We start from the raw sequence: 21,820 nt of genomic DNA, 5'->3' as shown, positions 1-21,820 counted from the left end.
CCCTTATGCAGCTGCAATATTTGTTGGGTTAGTTCAAGTTGTTGACCTGCATTTATACTTTGCATTTTATTCTGTTTTTTTTTTTTTTTTTTCATTTTAGTTTTTTTTTGTTTTTCCCTTCCTTCCCTTCTATGTGCAACTGTTTGAAAATCATTGTTTGCTCTTCTGCTAAACCACTTTTTTTTTTTTTTTTTAACAAAAGGATTCTGAATATGGTGCAAGCAGTTATACCCTGGGCTCTGAAACTTCCCATGTACTGTCAAATTGGATATATAAAAATGTTTCTAACATGTTATGAGTGTTTAAGTCTGGGAGACAAACTTGTAGGTTAACGTCTCTGTGTAACCAGCTTTCTTTGTGGTTTGACCAGTTTAAATTGGCTCCCATTTTTGGGGGAACGCCATTAGCAGACATCTTTTTTTAGTCTGCTTGACGTTCTTATAGTTTTACCTCCAGTTCAAGTGAGGTACAAGTTTTTTCACAAAGAGCTGTTTAGCAGATTAGTGCAGCTGGAAGTAGCCAATTCATATTCAGTGTTTGGTTGTTGATAACTAGAAGTCCTGGTGTTATTTTTTTAATTGAAATTTAAATTGAAAGAAACTGACAGGGATTCATGTGCACACTTTGTTGTGACCAAATGTTTTGGGGCTCAGGGCAGCTGCAACTCACATGTGACGGAGTGAGTGAGTGTGTGGTGGAATGGTCTTTGAATCCTGTGAGTGTGTGTGGTGGGTATAAAAACCTGGCAGATTTTGAAATTCAGCTGCTATATAGTTGGGATATCAAAATATTCCTCAATTGATTCCCTGGTTCCCCCTCTGCCTTTTAAAAGGTACATGCTCTGTGTAATGGGATTCTTCACAGTGCCAAGTCTGATGTAAGGCTCATAGTTTCCTCAATGCTATTTTGCTTGCCCGTGCATTCTCTTTATTAGAATGTGAAACACATAGTCCAATTTCTGTACAATGATAGAATGAGGGAGCACAGCCCCTGCTGTAGAATCCATCTCAATAGGATTGCTCTTATTGAGGTGCTCTTTTATAGGTGCGGCACATGCTGCCTCGTGCTATCTGTAAATAAACTAACCATTTTAAAATGCTACTTAGTTTTAAAATTTTCTAATTTATTTAAACTGTGAACACTGCCAAGTGAATCCTTGCATCCTGAACTGGCTGTATGTGTTCTCCTTCCAAGTTATTCTACCTCTGCCCTGCCAACAAAAGGGGGACGTTTGGTTCTGTCTCTGTTTGGGTGTGTCTATGGTTGGTTGGTTAGATGGTTGGCTGGTTTGGTGTTTTTTGGCTCGACTAATCCGCATGCTTCTCGCTGGTTCCTGTCCTAACAGGGGGTGTCGTTTGATCAAGTCAATAATCTGCTGATTGAGCCTGCTCGAATTGAGGAGGAAGAGGTCTGTACCCTACTCTTCTTTCTGTTCACCCTCTTACGAAACGCAAAATCCACCATTAACTTAAGCCAATCACCAGGGATGCCTTAAAACAAATTGAACGAGGGTCAGGGCAGTGCAGCCTGTCTTTGAAGGAGGCTACTTATTTATTGAGTGCCAGATAGTAAACACACACACACACTAATCAAATGTATCGGTTCATGAAGGAAATAACAAGGCTGCAAGTTTAGATTTTTTTGGGCGGGGGTATCCTTGTTATTGTCCAGTCTTGCGGTGGCTCCTTTATTGACAGAATTCACTGCACTGTTGCTCGTAATGTTTTTGTTTTTTTCCCACCCTTTTTCACAGTTGTAGCAGGCAACTCTGTTGGGTTGCTGAATATCTGGGTCTTGGATGAAGCTAAACTGCTAGTTGTTGTTAGGGTGAAATTTTGAGAGTTTTTTATCAATCAAAAAATATGATGTTGGTGTTGATTTACACTTGAACAGAAATAACTACACTTGATTGAAGGGAAAAAAGGGATTGCTTTGGGACTGCTACAGTGAAGGCTGATGGTTGTTAATGGTCATTGAAACTGTGTGGATGAAAATTGCATTGCTTTGGATCAACAATACATTTAGTATCTAAATTGGAACAAATAAACCTGGTTCAGTCAGGGTTGCAATGCAGGGTTAATAATTTGTTTTGCTACTTGTGTAGTAAAATAAAAGGATTAAAAAAAGTTTGAAAGTTTAAATGAATGATGGGAATTCTTTTAAAGTAACAGATTTTTTAAATTATCGCAGGAACATTTCTTCTCTAACTGCAAAATTCTAACATCTTTTAATAAGTCTACATTTAATTTATATATTTGTTTTACTTCAAAAGTGATGTGGGTAATAGTGTACATGCCTAGGGAACATTTATGTGGGTTGGATGTGCAAAGACATTTAGCTGAGCATGTGTAAGTGTCACGTCCTTCTACAGTTGGAGTTGAGCCCAGGTAGCTGACAGTGCTGTGAGAACACAGCTTGTGTTTTGTCTTGATTGGGAACTAGCATACAGTGTAGAGTAGCTTCCACAGAGTCTGCAGAAGTTTGCTGTGTTCATTTTTTCTGCAATGGAAATCAAATAAATACTGTACATATGTAGTGCTTATAAATAAGTGATATAAAACAATCATTTTTTAAATAAAATATAAAATTAGCATTTATTTAATTTCATAATATTAAAAAATTCATAATTGGAACGGAATAAAAACTAGGAGCAGTGGAAACTAGTTGGTCAATTAACACCTAGAAAAAAAGTGTGTCCCATTTTTACAAGTATCTTGAGTATATTATTCATTTGTCAAGGCTGTTGGGTATCAGAATATGACTTAAGTAGAGCATGTCGGGCACTCTGGTGTTATTATTATTGCATATATCTACTTGTGAAATTTGCCAAGTACATTTAAGTACAACAGACTATGTCAGAAAATGTCTCTCTGTCTGTGTCACACTTACTGTATATTTTTTATACATATGGATAGAGAAGCACTTATTGAACTGTGAAGACACTTAGTTTGGACATTCTTAATCAAATTAAGAGAATCTGGAAGTCCATGGAGTCTGTTAGTCAGTCTGTATGCCAAACGTACATTTCTATGTGTATGTACAGTGGATGTAAGATATGGTAGCTTTAATTTTGTATTTACAGCTGCGATGGGCGATGAAATGCTTATAAAGGAAATGTAAAAGGTCATGAGTCAGTGGATTGACAATTGCTCTTCATTTGTGGGTCAGGCTCACTTGGCTGTGCACAGCAGCATTTTGTTTTTGTTTCACTGTGTGGGTCACCGCTTGAAATAGTTGAAGCCCACAGTGCTGGAATGTGGTCAGCCCCTAAAGCTTGTGGCATGTAAAAATGAACAAGGGAGCAGCTCTGCAGCTGTATTTTTAGAGACTGCAACTCACTTTCCGCTTTCAGACTACAGTACAGTAAGTACTGCAAAATGCAGAACTGGTATGTTCAAATACAAATCATGTTCAGTCATTTTGACCTTTCTCATTTTAAAATGGGCTATTTTCCAAAAAGCATTCAAAATATACAGTAGCCATTTCAATGACTTCCCTGTTTGTTGTTTTTTTGGTTGTTATTGTTTTTTTAAGTAATCCAGAATATCAGAATAATTTTGTATATTCATTCAAGCATCTTTACATATTCCTTGCTTCTCTGGTCTGCAGTTTGAATCACAAAAGAACCTAATCTTGAATAAGTAATCTTTTTAATAGAAAGAATTTAATAGATCCCTTGCATCAGAAATCTAAAATCCAGTTTTGTACCCATACAGCATACTAACTTTCCCCTGGGGCTGTTACTCTTCAAATCTTTGAATGCAAAAGCACATTAAGTTTAACTTCCATTAAATCACTCTGCAGTTGTAAGACAGCATTGACTGAAACCTGCCTAAATGAAATCACATGGCAACCACCGGACCAAATGTATTTATTTATGGTAGTTAGAAGGCTGTGTCCGTTGAAGTGCTGTTCAGGAATGTAGGGCGATGCAACTCTGTAGAGCTAACAGTGTCTGAGTACACTACAGGTTAACCACAGGTTCCAGTGAGCTGCACACAGCGTGCAGACACAACAGAGGAGTTCAGTCTAACACCTCTGCTGCATGTTTGGGAAATAATGAAAGGTAATGCATTGTGTGTAGGGTGTCTCTTATTGTTAGACAATATGTGTAGTTTGTACAAGAGGACCGTGAAGCAAACTATTTCTACTTCTATAGACAGACTGAGGATTTTTTTTTATGTAGGTATGTGCGTGCCAAACAAAAGGGCTTTTCACACTACGCCACCAAAACCCGGGTTGAGTCGACACGGGGTGGCCCCGGGGTGTCTCGCCACTGAGTTCAGCCCTGCATACATTCACATTTGCTGTGCTCTACAATTCTGGGGTTAAGATTTTCCCCAGATTGGACATGACCGTTTTCACACTGCATATTTTCAACCTGTGTAAAACACAGTGGCGGAAGTAAATATCCAACATGTCTCCCGACAGTGTTCATTTTTCTGTGTGCTTTTTTGATTATTTTGCAAAGGAGAGCTTGCGTACAACAAGCTCGGTGGAGGAGCGGGCAACGTGTGCTCTTTATATTTACTTAATTGTGTGTGTGTGTGTGTGTGTGTGTGTGTGTAGGCTACATATTTGCAGAGGGTTCTTTCTGCAACCAGAAGTACTTTTTATTATTTCTTGTTGTCTACACCAATCCTGGTCCTGGAGGACCTCGCCATCGCTCCATAACGCTCTTGTCATTTTTATTTACAATTGCGCGCTGATGCGTGAACCTTGCCCCTTGACGTTTGTTTTTGGCTACTGTCATGAGCATTTTGAACCCAAGGCGAGCGCTTCGTCCTGGGTTGAAAATTTTCAAGCCTTGTTTGTGTCGGGGTTAAGTTCACCCGGGTAAAACAGTTTTGCCTCGGGTTGAAACTGGCAATGTGAAGACACTTCCTGTTCGACCCGGGTCGAAATGGCTACTGTGAAAAGCCCTAAATATATCCTAACTGCTCTGTAATGTTTTGCTGCAAATTTCCATTACAAAATCCCACCCTTATTTATCAGCATTCATTCCTTTTTGTTTTTCTAAAGAAAATGTTCTAGTATGATCCAGTGCAATCCAATAGCATTCCCACACTTACCATTTAGCTAACCTCGCATTCACACCATTCATTTCCTTTAAGCTTGGCTTGCTAAATGTTGAATCCAGAGAATATTATATGGATAAGTTGTCAATCTGCTGGCACAATACAAATACGGGTTTTAAACAAACAGAGTTATGGGAACAAAAACACTGTATTCTCTATTAAAACTTGTATGGCTAGTAGGAAAAATGTATATGCATTGTTTGTGCAATTGATGAGGCGAGTACATATCAGATTTGGGGTCAATTATAATTACAATTAGAACAGAATTGTTTGCTGAAATTGCAATTAGAATTACAATTACACTAAAGTAACAAACAACTGCATACATTGACATGCTTACTCTATTTATTCTAAATAACCAATAATCACAGGTACAAATACAGAAACATGCTAAATAACTTTTTTTTTTTTTTCAAACAAATGGGATGGTTGAAAATACAAGTGATTGAATGACAAAGGCATATTTGAACTTTAATCAATCAGTTATACTTACAATTAAGAGGATGTGCTATGGTTCAATTATAATTAGGTACATTGCAGTTGCAAGTAATTCCAAATAGCATAATTACAATTGTGATTGACCCCTGGTCTGGTTTATATCACTTTTTTATTTTTTTATTTTAACCCATCACTCTTTCTGCCAGAAGTTTTAAACATGTAATTCTGCTTCCAGCTGACGCTAACGATACTCCGTCAGACTGGGGGTTTAGGGATCAGTATTGCTGGGGGCAAAGGCTCCACACCCTACAAAGGCGATGATGAGGTTTGTGGACATCTATATGTACTCTCTGTTGACACCCTCCGCAGCCCCTTTGCAACTGGCAGTAGGTACATGGAGAATCTCCATACAAATTCACAGTTGCACACCACCTCTCACTTAAGAAATATCTTATTTAGGAGTCCTTTCAGACTCTGCCCCTGTGGTTGAAAGTGGATATTAGTTAGTAAGCCTGGGGAATGCTCAGAGGAGAAGCAGCAATAAAGTATTATGCAAAACACACACGGTAGGATTTTAAATAAGTAAGAAAATAAGTATTCTGGACATGTTGATGGTATAAAGCAGTGGGCCACAACTCTGTCCTTGAGGGCCGGTGTCCCTGCAGGTTTTTATTCTATCTGCATCCTAAAGTACGAAAGCACTCTAAAGTAAAGTTAGAACAAAACCCAGGAGGGACACCGGCCCTCCATGACCTGAGTTTTGCACCACTGGTGTCCTTTAAATACTGCAACCCAATTTACAGTGTCTCCAACCTAGTGTAGCCTAATTTTGTTTTGTTTTTTTTCTCCAGGGTATCTTCATCTCCAGAGTATCCGAGGAAGGTCCAGCTGCACTTTCAGGAGTAAAAGTGGGAGATAAATTATTAGAGGTAACTCTACACAGCCCTCACTCCTGTCAGTCTGAATATAGTGTGTCTCACTCACTCCATTGCAGACTGGTTTTAGTAAGCACAAACTTTTCATTGAAGTTAGTCTGTTCTTGTTGGTCATAAATTGGGGAATGGGGTACAACTGTGGTGTGTCTGAAACAATGAGATAAGAGACGTGGGGAAAAACATGTGCTTTTACCAGTGTACCTCAAGGAAATATATCATCCTTAACTTCAACACTTAACAAACGACCGTTCTATGTTGCTGTGTGTTGAAGGTGTTTGGTGGTTGATGCTGGTCTCTTGCTTGCTCGCTCTCTTTCTCAGGTCAATGGCGTGGACCTGCAGGGTGCAGAGCACCACACGGCAGTGGAGGCTCTGCGCAGCTCTGGCATGGCGGTGTCCATGTCAGTGCTGCGGGAGAGCATGGTGGAGCCGGAGAACGCCATCACGACCACGCCACTACGGCCGGAGGATGACTACTTCCCCCGTGAGCGCCGCAGCAGTCTCCCCTTCCCCAGTGACGAGGAGCCTGAGCGCGGGCTGCAGGAGCGCCTCTCCACCTGCCTCCTCCGCAACGACAAGGGGTTGGGCTTCAGCATCGCAGGGGGCAAGGGCTCCACGCCGTACCGCACTGGAGACACTGTGAGGACACACGCACCCACAACACTCTCCTCACCTGCTTAGGCATTGAGCTCTTATAGGCACTGTTTGATTTGCAAAACAAACAAACCAAAAAAAGCTAACTGCACTAGGCCGCATTAACAGTTGCATTTAATATGTGTAGCAGCAATTTTTATTTATTTAAACTTTCCCAACATGCAGTTTCATAAGTTCCTATGGCCCTTTTAGGACCAGTTTTCAGATTCAGTCTGTGGTTGGAAAAATCCATTTGCAGCAGTGGTTTGACACAGAGAACAGATTATGTCCAAATAGTCAGCAACTCCTTTTACAGCCCAGGGTTTGGCATGTTGCTGTAGCGACAAGGTTAAGTATAGAAACGTCAGATACCTGATAGTGTCCCTGGCCACCAACCGGTGGAGTGATGGGAGGGTATTTTTGGGAATGGCAGCCTGTTTATAGACCACATGTTTACTCAACAACCATTCCAGCACAGTTGCTTTGAATAGACAGGATTGAGACAGCATTGCATTTCTGTCGGTAAGTACTTGCACTGTCGCAAATTTAATAATAAATAACTGAAACTCAATAATTACAGTGAAATTGGAGTTAACCAAAGAGTCTGAAACTCTCTGTGACTGCATTTTCAAGGTGCCTTTGTGTTGCACTTTGTATTTCAGGTTATTTCTGGGGTATAATGGCTAGTTGGAGTACATCACTGTTTAGTTCAGATGAAATGTAAAGAAAAGTTTAATTATTTACTAGCGTGTACATCCATATTTGTTTGTAGTTGATTCCTGTTTTATTATTTTTGTACTGTTAAAATGGCTCTTCCTGAATCAATATGCCACTTTTAAAACATTATTTTGATTATTAGGCTTCTAGTTTGGGTTTTTTGTTACTGCACCTTTTACTCTGGTCTGTGAAAAAAATGTTTTCCATTTATTGTATTCTTGGATTAATGCTCATTTAGCATTAAACCTTCAGACTTGTATCAGTTGTTAATAGATGCAGAGAGCAGTGTACAGTTGAATTGACAGTTGCACATGCTGATACAGAACAAGTGGAGGGCAGTTCAACTTGAGGTTTACTTAGATCCATGGTTAAGAAATTTGCAGTCTCATCTTCTGTAAACATGATGCTGCATCTTTGTGTGGCCTGTAAAAGGTTAATTAAAACAAAAGGGCCGACCTGTAGTTACATTTGTCCGATTTCGCACTTCTTTTATTTCTCTGAGTACACTCTTAAACTCACGTTTAAGGAGGACAGATGTTTTGGACGCCTGTAGTGGATTGTTCATGCACTGGGCTTGCAACATATCCAGACAACTTTTTTTTATAATCAAGAAATTCACACAGACTCATTTAATTTGATGTTTTTACGAGTCAGAGCAGTAATAGCCGCCCTCCTCTTTATTAAATGGATTGAGTGTTTGCAAGCCACAAAAAATCCCAAACAATAGGCAATCTGAGCGATCCAGTGCCTTTACAGGTTTAATAGCATTAATACTTCAATACAGTAATAAAAATATGGTTATATTAGGCTAGCCATGCAAAAAGCTAAAGCGCCCACAGGTAAATCCTAAAACATTCAATATCACTCTCCAAAGCTATAACAATTCATGTACCTTATAGCAGTGCATCAGTGTAAATGAGATATAAATTAAAATATATGCTTACCTTTCAATATATGGAAGGCAGAAACTTTATATATATATATATATATTCAAAAGATGTTTTTACTATGTAACACCAGCTCTGTTTGATTTATATTAACCTGGGTCAAAAATATATGTTCTTCTTAGCCACATATGTTTCCTTTTTTAGTGTGTTGTCAATTGGTTTAACTTTTTTGCCGGATTCAAGAGATGCCTGGACCGGTATCTTTTTCAGATAATAAAAAAAGCTTGCATCCTAATTTTATAACTAAGCTCTGACTATTTTCTTAATATAATGAGGTGCATACTCCTGTCTTTCTTAACCCTTAGCGGTCCATTTATTCAGCGCTTGTCAGGTACATCAGGTCCAATTTATTTTCACGCGCGCTGTTTATTTTACACAAACTGTTTTTAAAATATTTTTTGTCAGATTACAACAGGACACTCAGTACTGTATCTCCAGCCAAGCCCCACCCCTTGTTCGCTGTAGTTTTCACATACCCCTTTATAGACATGCATACTGATAAATCCTCTCCTGATCACTCGTTTGATCACCAAACTCCTGAATAATGTGATCCCATCATTATTTTATTACTATAACATCTCAAAAAGCGCTAGAAATGTCTGTGATATTCTTTGAGCGCTGGATGCAGAAGCATCTATCTCCTTTGTTTATGTCCATGTTATCTATATGGTGCATGGGTCCATCTTTTTATTTTTTGGCTTCATTCGGGTCCTATTGGTCTCACACTGCCATTGAAAGGACTAGAGACCTGTGCTTTGTCTTTTTGATGATGTCGGACAGGGTCTGACATCGGACTGCAAAGGGAAAATTGTAATGTCAGACCTGGTCCGATATAGGACCACCTTCTGTTGGTTGGCAAATCCCGCTTTTTAAGAGCCAACACCGAATCCTGCTTTGAGGTGCCAAAGATTAAACCTTATCTTTTTAAGGTCTTCCAGAATTATACTGTTTGTCTGAGACAGATTTTTTTTATTTTTTCACTTTTAAACACTGCAGTTTCCCTATGAATACCTCTGCTTATTACTGCAGTAAAACTTAAATAAAATCAACACTGTGGCCCTTTTAGTTTTAACTGTAATTGTCCAACAGTTGCTTTTTATTTTGTTATACAAAAGCTTCTGTATTTTTGGCTCACAAACATACCAATTAAAGTCGCTACCTTTTCTGATAAGAACTGATACTGAAGACAACTTTTCTAATTCGGCTGCCAAGTTTTCATTAATTTCTATAATAAAATGAAGAGAATGTACATTACCCCATATGCTCCCTTATTCTGGTACAAAAAGGTATTTTGGTAGTTAATTTTGCTCATTATAGAAAGGCCTTGGATTCAAAACTGCTGATTACCAGCAAGTCTCGCTTTGGCTTTCTATGCCCAGCACTGCTCTGCTACAAGCAGGTAAAGAAGAGGTCACAAAATTAGTTACTTTCTTTCAGTAGGAAACGTTAGGTTATTATCATAACCCTGGTTCCCTCAAAGAGAATGACAACCATTACCGAATGGGAAGAGCCCTCCCTGACCACCAATCACCAAGAACATATAAAAAAGCTGCCCTATCAGGGCCCTGCTGTGAGAGGAAAGTCCCTCCCACCTCCTGCTGAAGAGAGACGTCCTAACAGTAGCACATCGCTATTTTCTTTTGAAAACAGAGGTCAGCTGGGGACACGACCTCGAAGGGTAAGGGTTGTCATTCTCAGTCAGGGAACAAGGGATATGATAATAACCTAATGTTCCCTTTCAATTGAATGACAACCATTACCGAATGGGAAGCTGTACCAAAGCTGTTGACTCCAGATTACTGACAGTACAGCCCCACGGCGATAGCCTCAGAGCCCACATGACGCCTAAAGGCATGCCGCCTGCAACACCCTAGAGCCCAGAGAGGGTCTTACTCGGTTTGCAACATCAAGGCGGTAAAAACTCACAAATGTCTGACTACCTGTCCACGTAGCAGCATTGCATAACTCATTGTAGGAGGCGCCATGAAGGAAAGCCCACGAAGTTGCCTGGCCCCTGGTAGAATGGGTCGCAATGTCCCCCGAACCCTAACCCTAACCCTAACGGGGGAGTCAGTCTGTTCATACGCTAAGCGTATCACACCAGCCACTCAGTGTGCTAGACGTTGCTTCGATAGGGCCTGACCTCTAGAGCAGGACCCATAGCAGACAAACACCTGGTTGGACTGTCTCCAAGACGTCGTCCTATCCAGATAACAGCGCAGAGCCCGAACTGGACAACGCATACAAGTGCTCCTTTTACCAGGGGTGAGCTAGTGTGTTTAATCCCAGGGGGCCCCTGTCTCTCTCCATGGAGAACCAAAGGGGGCAATGAGTAGACTGGGCTGTGGCAAAGAGGTCGACTTTACAGGTCGAAATCTCTCCCAAATCTGTTTCACCACTTGAGGATGCAGTCTCCATTCTGAGCTGTCTGGAGCTCTTCTGGACAGGAGGTCTGCTGCCTTGTTGTCCACACCGGAGAGGTGAACCGCCCTGATGGAACGCAAGTTTCTGTGCGTCCAGGACAGGAGTGCACAGGCCGCGGCTGCCGTCAACCCAACAACCTTTTGATATACTCTGACCTGTAGGAGCGCGTCCTCTCTGAATAGGGAGTGTGTGGCCTCCAATGACCGAATCCTGTCTTCTGACAGTGAGGCAAGCATGGTCACAGAGTTCAGTTTGATCTCCAGGAACACTGTGGACTGCGACTGTACGAAGTTGCTCTTCTGTTAACGTATTGAGAGCCTTAACTTTGTCACATGATCTATGACCTGTTTTGTGTGCCTCTGCGCGTCTTTTGGAATGTGCACAAACTAGCCAATTGTCCAGATAGTTCAGGATCCGAATACCCTGCAGCCTGAGTGGAGCCAGTGCTGCATCCATGCACTTTGAAAATGTGCGGGGCGCCACCGAGAGGCCAAATGGCAACATGTAGAATTCGTACGCGTTGCCTTGAAAGGCGAAGTACAGATATTTTCTGTGCGCGGGACGATCGGGACGTGAAAGTAGGCGTCTTGCAGGTCGATCAATGTGAATCAGTCGCCCAGCTGGACTGGGTGATACACTGTGATGTCAACATGTTGAACTTCCTCTATTTGAGGAACAAGTTGAGGACCCTGAGGTCCAGAATTGGTCTAAAACCGCCGTCCCTTTTGGGCACCAGAAAGTACCTGGAGTAAAAGCCGCTGAGGGCATCGCTTGGACTTACCAAGCGTACAGCGTTCTTCTGTTGAAGATTGGCGATCTCCTGTTGAAGGAGTATCGCCTTCACTGGTTCGACGGTGGTGAGGCGCACACCCTTGAAGGGTAATGGACCTGTGCGAAACTGTAGAGCATATCCGTGTCTCATTGTCGATAGCACCCAGGAGACCTGAGTGCAGCCTTGTCATGGGTTGTTGCCATTGGTCAGTCCGGTTGAGGAGGGGTTTGGTGGCAGCTGGGGCCCCCCAGGGGTGGTCTCCCTTGGGCTTGGGAGAGGGCGGGGTCTTTCTTAGGCCCCGGCCTTGGTCTCCAACCGGAGAACCGGTTACCCCTGGCCGGCAGTGGTCCCTTGCCGCCAGCTCTGCCTCTGTCTGCTTGTCTGCTCTGGGGTGGAGGGCAGTGTTCAGGCCCTTTTGCCCTAGCAGCCTGTGAATGCCACCTTGGGCACTGACGGTAAGCCGCAAGGCGTGAGAATTTGGAAGCAACGTCCGTGGCCTTGTGGGACCTCTCAAGGATCACATCAATGGTCGCCTCAAACGTCTGCCCCGGTGTAATGGGGGCATCTAGTAACGCCATCCTCTCGGTCTCCACGACCTTGGCTTGCGTCAGCCGTGCTAGGAGAGCCTGAGTCTTGAGAGGGGCGCTAGGCCCGAGCTGTTTTTGGTTGTTTTTTTTCGCTGTGGCCGATTTAAATCGGTGTAGAGGACGACGCCATGAGCCCTTGGGATCTCCTTACACACCAAAACAGCTCTCAACACGGTATTTGGAAACTACACAAAACCGTGTGCAGTGAAAAAAGAGAGTAATGGTGGCTTACCAATCTCCCGAGAGGGGTCGAAACCAGCTCTAGTCAGAAAACTGACGTGACAATAAGGTAGCAGCACTCTCAAGAATTCTCGGAAGCGTGATTCTACCGTGGAAAGTGAAAATTTGACAGTAAAAAAAACGACAAACCAGACAAATTCGGGCAAAGAAAGCGCAAGGCAATCTGTGACCTATCTCAGTGAAGTGAGAGAGAAAATGACGATGTGGTACTGTGAGGACTCCCTCTTCAGCAGGAGGTGGGAGGGACTTTCCCCTCACAGCAGGGCCCTGATAGGGCAGCTTTTTTACCTATGTGCTCAGTGATTGGCGGTCAGAGAGGGCTCTTCCCATTCGGTAATGGTTGTCATTCAATTGAAAGGGAACTGAAGTCATTAATTACAGTTTGTTTACACTTTACTGTCTTGCTTTTTTAAATATAATACTTGTACTATTTCAGTCTTTCTAGAATATATGCTTTTAGCTCAAGTACTACTTGTAGATCAAGTCTTATTATTAAGCCTTTTGTTATTGCACTAGAGCCCTAAACAGGCAAAAACACTTTTTTATCAAATATTATTAAAAATATTTATTTACTTTATTTCTCTTCAGAGTTTTTCATTGTTCCTTATTAGGTCAAAATACTTTTTAAAACCTCTGTGCTTAGTTGCAGTAAAATCAAACGGGTATAACATCGCTTTTAGTTTTAAACATTGTTCTGTCTATAAGGGGTTACTTTTTTCTTTTTGTTATAATCTTCAATTTAATTAGTGGGGGTGTGGTTTTATCAGTTTTTGCGCAGACACGCTCACCCTTTAGTTTTATTCTTTCAATTATCTTATTAAAGCTGCCATACAGTCATGTTCATATTTACACTAAATTAGGCATCCTGACTAACCATTAAATGCATACGTTCACCCGTCTGTATATTTCTTCATTATAAACCAGACTGTCCAGTTTTACATTCCCTAACATTTTACCACCTCCCTCCTTTTGTGAGTACATTAACTAAACTGACATTTCCTACTCCTGCCTGGAAAACAGAATGGGTGTTAATACTGTCTATTATACAGTTCCAATAATTGGAAACCCCTACAAAGCGAACAATTCTGATGTGGTATTATAAGGCAACAACAATCAGAACTAATAAACACTGTTTGTTGGGAGAATGTTATGTGGTGGGGTGGGGGGGGGGAATCATATTGCAATAAAGTTAACAAATATCACCTTATGATGCAATCAAGCGTAGTGTACTGTAAATATCTGCTTTGAATATTCCATACATGCTTCCGTGAGTGTTAAAGAGAGCTGTGTTGTGCATTTTGATTGCAGGCCATCTTCATATCCCGAATTGCAGAGGGTGGTTCTGCCCATCGAGACAGGATTCTTCATGTTGGAGACAGAGTTATTTCTGTAAGTACACGCCTTTCACTGTGCCTCCTCCTCCCTCAGCCCTCTCTCTCACTGCAGGAAAGGTATAGTACAGGACACAGATTGTCAGTTTGTCCTCACAGAGACGGGGTCTCGTATTCGGATTTCTTTAGTGCTTTAACAACAACACATTGCCTTTCCACAGCTGTATATAGCACATGGGTTAACGCAAGAGCCTTCAGCAACTTTCACAAAGAGGTTGTTATTAAAATAATTTAGAATCCATCAGTAGTTTTTCCCCTCGACTGATGAGACATGATAAATACTTTACAGGACTTGTTGCTCCTTTTTCAGGTGAAGAGCTTTGAAAACCAAGCTATACATTTAATTATAATATATATAATTTTGTATTTTTTTGTGTGTATGTGTGTCTAATATATATATATATGATCAGCAACCTCCTATTAAAATATTTACTGACATGCATGTAATTATGCTGATCTAGGTTGATCCGGCTGGATTAACAACTGAAACAGGACTCGGGTATTTATTTTTTTGGTAGTCCTTAAGTAAGATGTCAGTTTTTAGCTGGGCTTTAACTTCCATGTTATATTTTATTGAAAATATAAACTTCAGAATCCCTTGAAGATTTTGAAACCAATGACACTACTTGGGTTGATATGTGTATTTGCAAAAGATGCATCTACACAGACTGTATATTGATTTTTTTCCCAGGAATGTTTGAAAAGTATTTTTGAAAATGCACTGATCTTAATTTTAAGTGGTTGTTACACTTTTTTGAGTGTATTTAATTTAATTTATTGTATTGTGTATTTATTTTGACACACCCACACCCTTTTTGTGACATTTCATTCTTTGTTTGAAGTTCCCTGGCTACACCCTGGAGGTGTACGCTGTTAATATTATGACCGCTAATATTACACAGGCTCAGTTTCCCCTTCTTGGATGTGACACACACACCCCTTCTGATTTACAGTTCTTTTGCTTTTGGTTGCTAAAGTGACTGGAGCATGGTTACCATAACATGATTACTCTCTCTCTCTCTCTCTCTCTCTCTCTCTCTTGCTCTCCTGTCTCTCCATTTCACACCATTTTAATTTGCATGGCACTTCTTAATCAACTGGCGTTCTCCATGCGTACTGGTGGTTGATGGTGGCGGGGCCGATGAGCTAAGCTGTCATAGTAACAGCATGTGTTACCATAGCAGTAATAGCATATCAGCCAATGGTAAGAGCTGATACTATCTGGTCAGTGCTGGCTTCTGTGTGGCGCTATATCCAGCTGGCATCAATCAAAAAGGTCGTAGTCTTACCTTTTCCAGAGCTTAAAACAAACACCAATATCAAGATGGATTTAGTTTCACTATTTATTATTATTATTATTATTATTGTCCAAGTAAATGTTATTTTTAGGAAAGGAATATTGTCAAAGGTATATATCCTTTTGTAGTTTATAGTTCTCTGTACTCAGCATAGTGGTTATAGTCATGGTTCTGATGGTTTAGACACATGCTCAGTGAGCTTGCAGTTTAAACTCCCCCCTTTGTCTCCCATAACTCCTTACATCTCTCTGTTGAATCTGATTCCTGCCTTCCTTACAGGGATGCAATCACAATAGAAGGATCTTGTAAACCATGACAATACTAATGTCTCTAGCAACGAGGAGAACCTCAAAGTTAAACACCTGTGCTGATACTGTATAGAGACATTCCACACACATCTTAGATTATGATCCTAAATTGCTTTTCTATGCATTGCAGCCCTCAATGTAAATAGTCCTTTTTAAAACATATCATGCTGCAGATATCAAACTAAATTCCACTTGATGTGGCGATGACTGTTTAGGGCTTTGAAAAGAGGCAAGTACAAAATGGATGAGGCTTCCTCTTTTAAGAACAAACTGCTGTGGATCAGAAATTCAATACGATAGAATGAGACATTTTTCCAGACTTTTCAATGAAAGATTTGACCTTTTTAATAAGTACTGTGACATGAATATGTATATTGGCAAGCAGCTGTACATATATGATCAGCCGTGCTCTGAGACAAGAGACAAGAGTCTTAATGATTATTTTGTCTTTTAAAGCAAAGGACTGTAGACCTATTCTGGACCTGTAACCAGTGAACATTCTTAAGAACAGTAAATTCAAACGAAAATTATTTGCGAAAGCAGTATAATTATCAATTAATTTCTACTAAGGTTTTATGTTTGTTTGTTCACTGTGGTTGAAAAGGTAATAGGCCAAGAAAATAACAGTGCAGCTTTACCTGCCACCCCCCCCCCCCCCCATGTCTAGTTGCTTGTGTGTCGTGCTATCAAATAACAATGTGAAAGGTCTGGAAATCATTGCTGTCTTTTGAATTGACTAAACCAGCCTGTTACTGAGTTGAAAGGGGTTACTGCAATTCACGGGTTTGCATTAGTACGCTTAAAGGTCAAACTTGGAGTTGCATAACTTGCGTCTCTTTAAGTTGACAAATGCAAACTTCATATAGCCAAGTCGCTTCAGTTTTAATTGTTCTATGTGAACATGGCTGACCTGTAGTAATCTACCTACAGTACTGTAGTATGTAACAGCAGGTGAATGCTTTGTGGTCCGTTTTGGTTTCTAATATAACACTGGCACCTCCTAGTGTTGACAACAGTGCCCTTTGTTTGTGGCCGGACAGTGCTGTATAATCTCTGGGCAGGAGCAGACTACTAAAACTGGATTTTTAATCTATATTTTCAACCAAACGTTTCAGAGGCTTTGAATGAGTTTTGGAATGCAAACCACTAGCAGTTAAAACTCCTGCGCTATTTCTTCTCTCTCTCTCCTTTTTTTCCCAACTTGCATGAAAGGCAGCTCTCAGTAACAAACCTGTCCCTGCCAGTTTCATCTACTGTTTGCATTTTACACTTTACTAACAACTCGAGGCACTGCCAGGTGTGGCTCCCTCTCTTAAACAAAACAGTACCTGGGGAATAAGGTTAATCAGGATCTGAAGTCAGTAGTGCAGTTGAGAGGTTTTAAGTGATGTGTTTAGTCCTGTTATCTAGGTTGCAAGATAAAGGTCATTTTAACCGCTTTGTTTGTGACTTTTAAAACAGGTCGGAAGTGGTAACCAGCAACATTTATACTCTTTTTAAATGCTAGTATCCCACTGTCGGTGGTCTAAATTTGTTCATGAAAACCTTGTTCTTATATTGCAGTGAGTAATGTACAATATATATAAAACAATTTTTAGCAAAATAAAAAATATCCTGCTAAAACTGTAAACAATTTCTCCAGATTCTGCATTATTTTATTTGCTGTTAAGGAAAGTGTAAGTTTGGAAATTTGCTCACTGTTTGTTTGGTGAAAAATTGAGCACAGCATCCAGAGTTTGACCACAAAATTGTAATATGTAGCCAATGTTAAGCGATCACTGGGCTCATACTGCAGTAAAGCCTAAAAAGCTGCCCCCTGCACTGCCATAGGTTGAATGTTGGCTTTCAGAAATGGGATCTAGTCAAGAAGCCATTGATTGGGGTAGAGCACAGTGTGTGACCTTTAAGGGGATTTTGTGGTTGGAGTGCCCCCTGGCTGACAGTGGTGGTGTTGACGTGGGAGCACTGACTGTACCGTTTGCGGGTTGTTTTAGATCAATGGTGTAGACATGACAGAAGCCAGGCATGATCAGGCAGTAGCTCTTCTTACCGGCACATCCCCCACCATCACTTTGGTTGTTGAGCGGGATGTCTCAGAGGGCGTTGCAGTACTAGGGGGGTCCCCTGCCCTGCAACGTGCACGCCCACACTCCCCGCCTCCTCCCACCCCCTCGGAGAACAACGACCAGGAGGACGCGAATGAAGACTCTCCGCAGGACAACCCGCTGAACAGCAGAGCCCTGGAGGACGAGTACCCCATCGAGGTGAGACGACCGTTTTTTTTTCAGATTTAGAATGATTTATTGGACTATGCTGTGATTAGTGCTTCACAAATTAAAAAACATATTCCACTGTTCTTTTAATGTATAATTGATACCATATTACAGTACAAAGAAATCTCTAAAAACAAAACGGGTACGCCATCAAACTACCTGTTGAAGCAAGGGAGAAGTAATTCTCAGTACAGTAGTGTGCTATTGGCTTTAACGGTATTTTTTCAGAGTATTTGTTACAAAAACAAATGTTCCATTTTAAGTTGGAAATATAACCGTTACCCAATGCGATATAATCTCTCATAGCCCTAATTACCTGAGCACTTATATCAATGCTGGTCCTTTAAGAGCCCCATATGTATCAGACGTCGTCCCCGCCCAGAATATAAATACGAGTGACACAAGGCTCGGCACAATTTTCTCTTTTAGCCTTTGCCTGAGGAAGGAATGAGCTCTGAATTTGTCATAACTACAGAGAAGTTAATTTAGTTCACTTTCTTTCTTTCTCTATTTCATATTTCAAAATTTTGGTTTTTGAGTGTATAGTTATTCTTAGCTTTAGGTTGTGATTAAGTCCCTTACACGGCCGTGGGCCCTGGGTAAAGCCAGCGGCTCTCCTCGCCCCTTTCCCATGATTCAGTACCTTGTGGCTAAGTGCACGCTCTCTCTCTTGCTGTTCGGCTCTTTGAGTCGAGATTACATTTCTTGCTAGTGCCTTTTGCTATATATATATATATATATATATATATATATATATATATATATATATATATATAGTATAGATATATATATATATATATAGGGCTCCGCTCCTTGCGGGCTCAGCCACTGAGCAGAGACATTTGAGCCTTCTCGGGTTATGTGACAAAGTCACTGAGATGCTTGAGAATGCCAGAGCAGCATCTACACGCTCCCAGTAGGGTTAGAAATGGGGTATATTCCTGATGTAGTGTCAGTCGCGTGAACTGCACTGCGTGACTTGCCCCATGGCAGATACACTGCAATTTGCAGGACCTTTTTGATTTGAAGGAAAATCTCCCTCCATGCTTCAGGTCTACCTGGCAGCTCTCAGCTTGCCATATTAAAATTGACTAGGTCCCTCCAGGAGCACCCTTCCTGTCGGGACAGTTTTTGAAGGGTGCATGGAGGTTAAGACCACCTAAAAAGGATCTTGTCCCTCACTGGTGACTTAATGTAATGCTGGATGTGCTTACAAAACTGCCATTTGAGTCACTAAAGACAGCTTTCCTGCTTGCTATTACCTCCGTTAAGCGGGTAGGTGAAAAGCAAGCATTCTCAATATGAAAGCGGGTAATCTCCGCACTAATTTTGCTTTTCTCCCTAAAAGCATTTCTGCTTTCCATATCAAGCAGTCAATGTAATTGGAGGCCATCCACCTCCTTTCCAGTCTGACAGGGCATTTGTTTATTTGCTTCAGGTCTAAGTGCCACGGACTAGCCCTGTCTACCACGGCTGTCAAGGTGGATTTCCTACACATTCAAGATTGCATATGATCTAGTCAACCTGCCCCTACCAGAAAAGGTCACTGGTCACTCCACATGAGGCCTGGCAACCTCTTGGGCATTATTCCAGGGTGCATCTGTTGCAGACATTTACAACGCTGCAGTATGGGCCACACTTCATGCTTTTACCAGTTTTTACGTAGATCAGCAGAACCCTGGTTTGGGACCAGTGTTAAGAGCAGCCACTCATTCTGCTCTTTGAACACATTTTTTATTGTCGTTCCACTTTAAGTCCTGGAGTAATTAGCTGCACACCTCTTGGACATCTGGTGTTAAATGCTGAGATTAGTGGAACTTTGCAACCTCCCTCACTGTACTGTGGACTATATGCCATGGATCCTCACCGGTCCTCGGCCAGAATGCTAAAGGCAGTTATCTTCCTTTTTAGCAAATCTGCCAGTGCTGAAAGTCCTTCACTTGAGACAGATTGGGTATTGTATCTCATTTGTTAGTGGTTGCATTTCGTACATGAAAAGGAACATTAGGTTATTATCATAAGCCTGGTTCCCTGAAATAGAAATGTAACCATTAGTCTTCAGGGTCGCTGTGTTCACTCCAACGCAGCAGGCTTGAAAAGAAAATTGACGCACACAGGGCACTTAAAGGAGCAGCTTTGATCTAAGTGCTCGGATAGTTCAGGCTATAACAGATTATATCCCATTAGGTAATGGTTACATTTCCATTTCAGGGAACCAGGGTTATGATAATAACCAAACATTACACTGTTTTCCATTCTGCACTTCCCATTAAAGAATGTAGCCAATAGACAGTATGTGAATTGCTTCTAGGGGTTCAGAAAATATATTTTTAGACAATGACTTCCTGGGTGTAAACCCCCCCCCCCCCCCCCCCCCCCCCCCCCCCCCCCCCCCCCCCCCCCCCCCCCCCCCCCCAAAATAAAATAAAACATAACTTACCAGTAAAATGTAATGTGTTAAACCATATTACCTTTAAACATTGGTTCGCCCAAGTACCAATCGCTGCTTTTCCTGCGATTTGATGTGTTGTCACTGTCAACAGTGTTCCTTCATTTGACAATTTAAATGTAATTCACTAATAGCTTCAAATGAATTGACATTCAAGATTTACTAGAATTATTTAGTTGGCTCCATGTACTTTCAGATTCTCGCAGCCATAACAATATTGACCTGAAGTTGGTGCTGTCTGGCAGTTCTAAAAAACTACTGTATAACATACAGCGGTCATTGTTTCTGTCTAAAGCACAAATCCAATTGGAAGTAAAGACAAAGTGAATGCAGGCAGTGTTACTCGCACCTTTCACCTTGCTTGGGGTGGTGGGGTTGAACCTTCTACACAAAGTCCCAGTCCAGGGTAGCAGTGGCTAATCTCTCCAGTTCTTTCCAGCTGATGACTGTTGAGAGTTCTCAGCACAGCTGCTAGTTCACAGATATCCACAGGTCGAATCTGTGGAGGGTTAGGATGAAAGAGAAAGGACTAAAAAAAGACTTTGACTTTCAGCAGGTTTATCTTGAGCTATACTGTGCACCACAAAAAAGACTAACAAAATCTATTAACTATTTCTTAATGTCCATCCATAACCTCAAATCACTCAATAAAAAGTCTACAGTCCTAAGGTAAAACTTCAAATAAACTTTGAAGACCAAGTTATTAGCTGAAACCTTTGTTTGCGTACCGGAGTTTCTTTTACCTTATTGCTTAATCTTACCTTGGAGAAGATTTAGCTCTGAATGACTTAAGAGCCAACATTTTAGAATTTACCGACGGAGCACAATTTGGAACCTCACTGGACCATCAGTGAAATTTAAAAAGCAGTTCAGTAACAGGCGGCCCCCCGGTCCTTCCATTCCTGCCCAGTAATCTCATGCATTTGTTCCAACAGGAAGTCTACCTGGTGAAGGCAGGCGGCCCTCTAGGGCTGAGCATTGTGGGAGGCAGCGATCATGCCAGCCACCCCTTTGGCATCAGTGAGCCAGGTGTATTCATCTCAAAGGTAAAACAAAATCTGTAACTTCAAGCAAATCTGAGGTACAGCAAAAGGGAGAGAGAATGTTGATGTAGTTGTTCTATATTATGTGTACTTCATACAAGTAGTACACAATATAGAGTTTCTACTTTATTTTTAACTGCAATTAAAATTAAAAATAAAAAGTCTATACTTCTCACCCCTTTTAATGCAGTGATTTGAAAAACTATTGTCTCTCTTGGTTTGACAGAGCTTCAGAAAAATGTGAGCAAATCTCAGACACAGGTCTGTTGGGCAATTTCATAAACACTG

General features: G+C 41.2%; 1 protein-coding gene across 4 annotated transcripts in view; it reads left to right on the top strand.

Moving 5' to 3' along the window:
- The window catches only part of scrib (scribble planar cell polarity protein), a 137,569-nt gene that overhangs the window by 67,039 nt on the left and 48,710 nt on the right, over window positions 1-21,820 (top strand). For 3 of the 4 annotated variants that reach the window (XM_041247631.1, XM_041247629.1, XM_041247628.1), the window contains exons 16-22: window positions 1,346-1,408; window positions 5,752-5,841; window positions 6,368-6,445; window positions 6,772-7,089; window positions 14,079-14,159; window positions 17,762-18,031; window positions 21,425-21,535. In XM_041247631.1, coding sequence (XP_041103565.1) covers window positions 1,346-1,408; window positions 5,752-5,841; window positions 6,368-6,445; window positions 6,772-7,089; window positions 14,079-14,159; window positions 17,762-18,031; window positions 21,425-21,535 — 1,011 coding nt within the window. The remainder of the gene's footprint in view (window positions 1-1,345; window positions 1,409-5,751; window positions 5,842-6,367; window positions 6,446-6,771; window positions 7,090-14,078; window positions 14,160-17,761; window positions 18,032-21,424; window positions 21,536-21,820) is intronic. The other variant, XM_041247630.1, reaches the window with a different exon arrangement.

The sequence above is a fragment of the Polyodon spathula genome, chromosome 4 (genome assembly GCF_017654505.1).
Source record: "Polyodon spathula isolate WHYD16114869_AA chromosome 4, ASM1765450v1, whole genome shotgun sequence".
Taxonomy (NCBI): Eukaryota; Metazoa; Chordata; class Actinopteri; order Acipenseriformes; family Polyodontidae; genus Polyodon; species Polyodon spathula.
The sequence above is the reverse complement of the archived record's forward strand: the minus strand, read 5'-3'. Positions and strand labels throughout refer to the sequence as shown.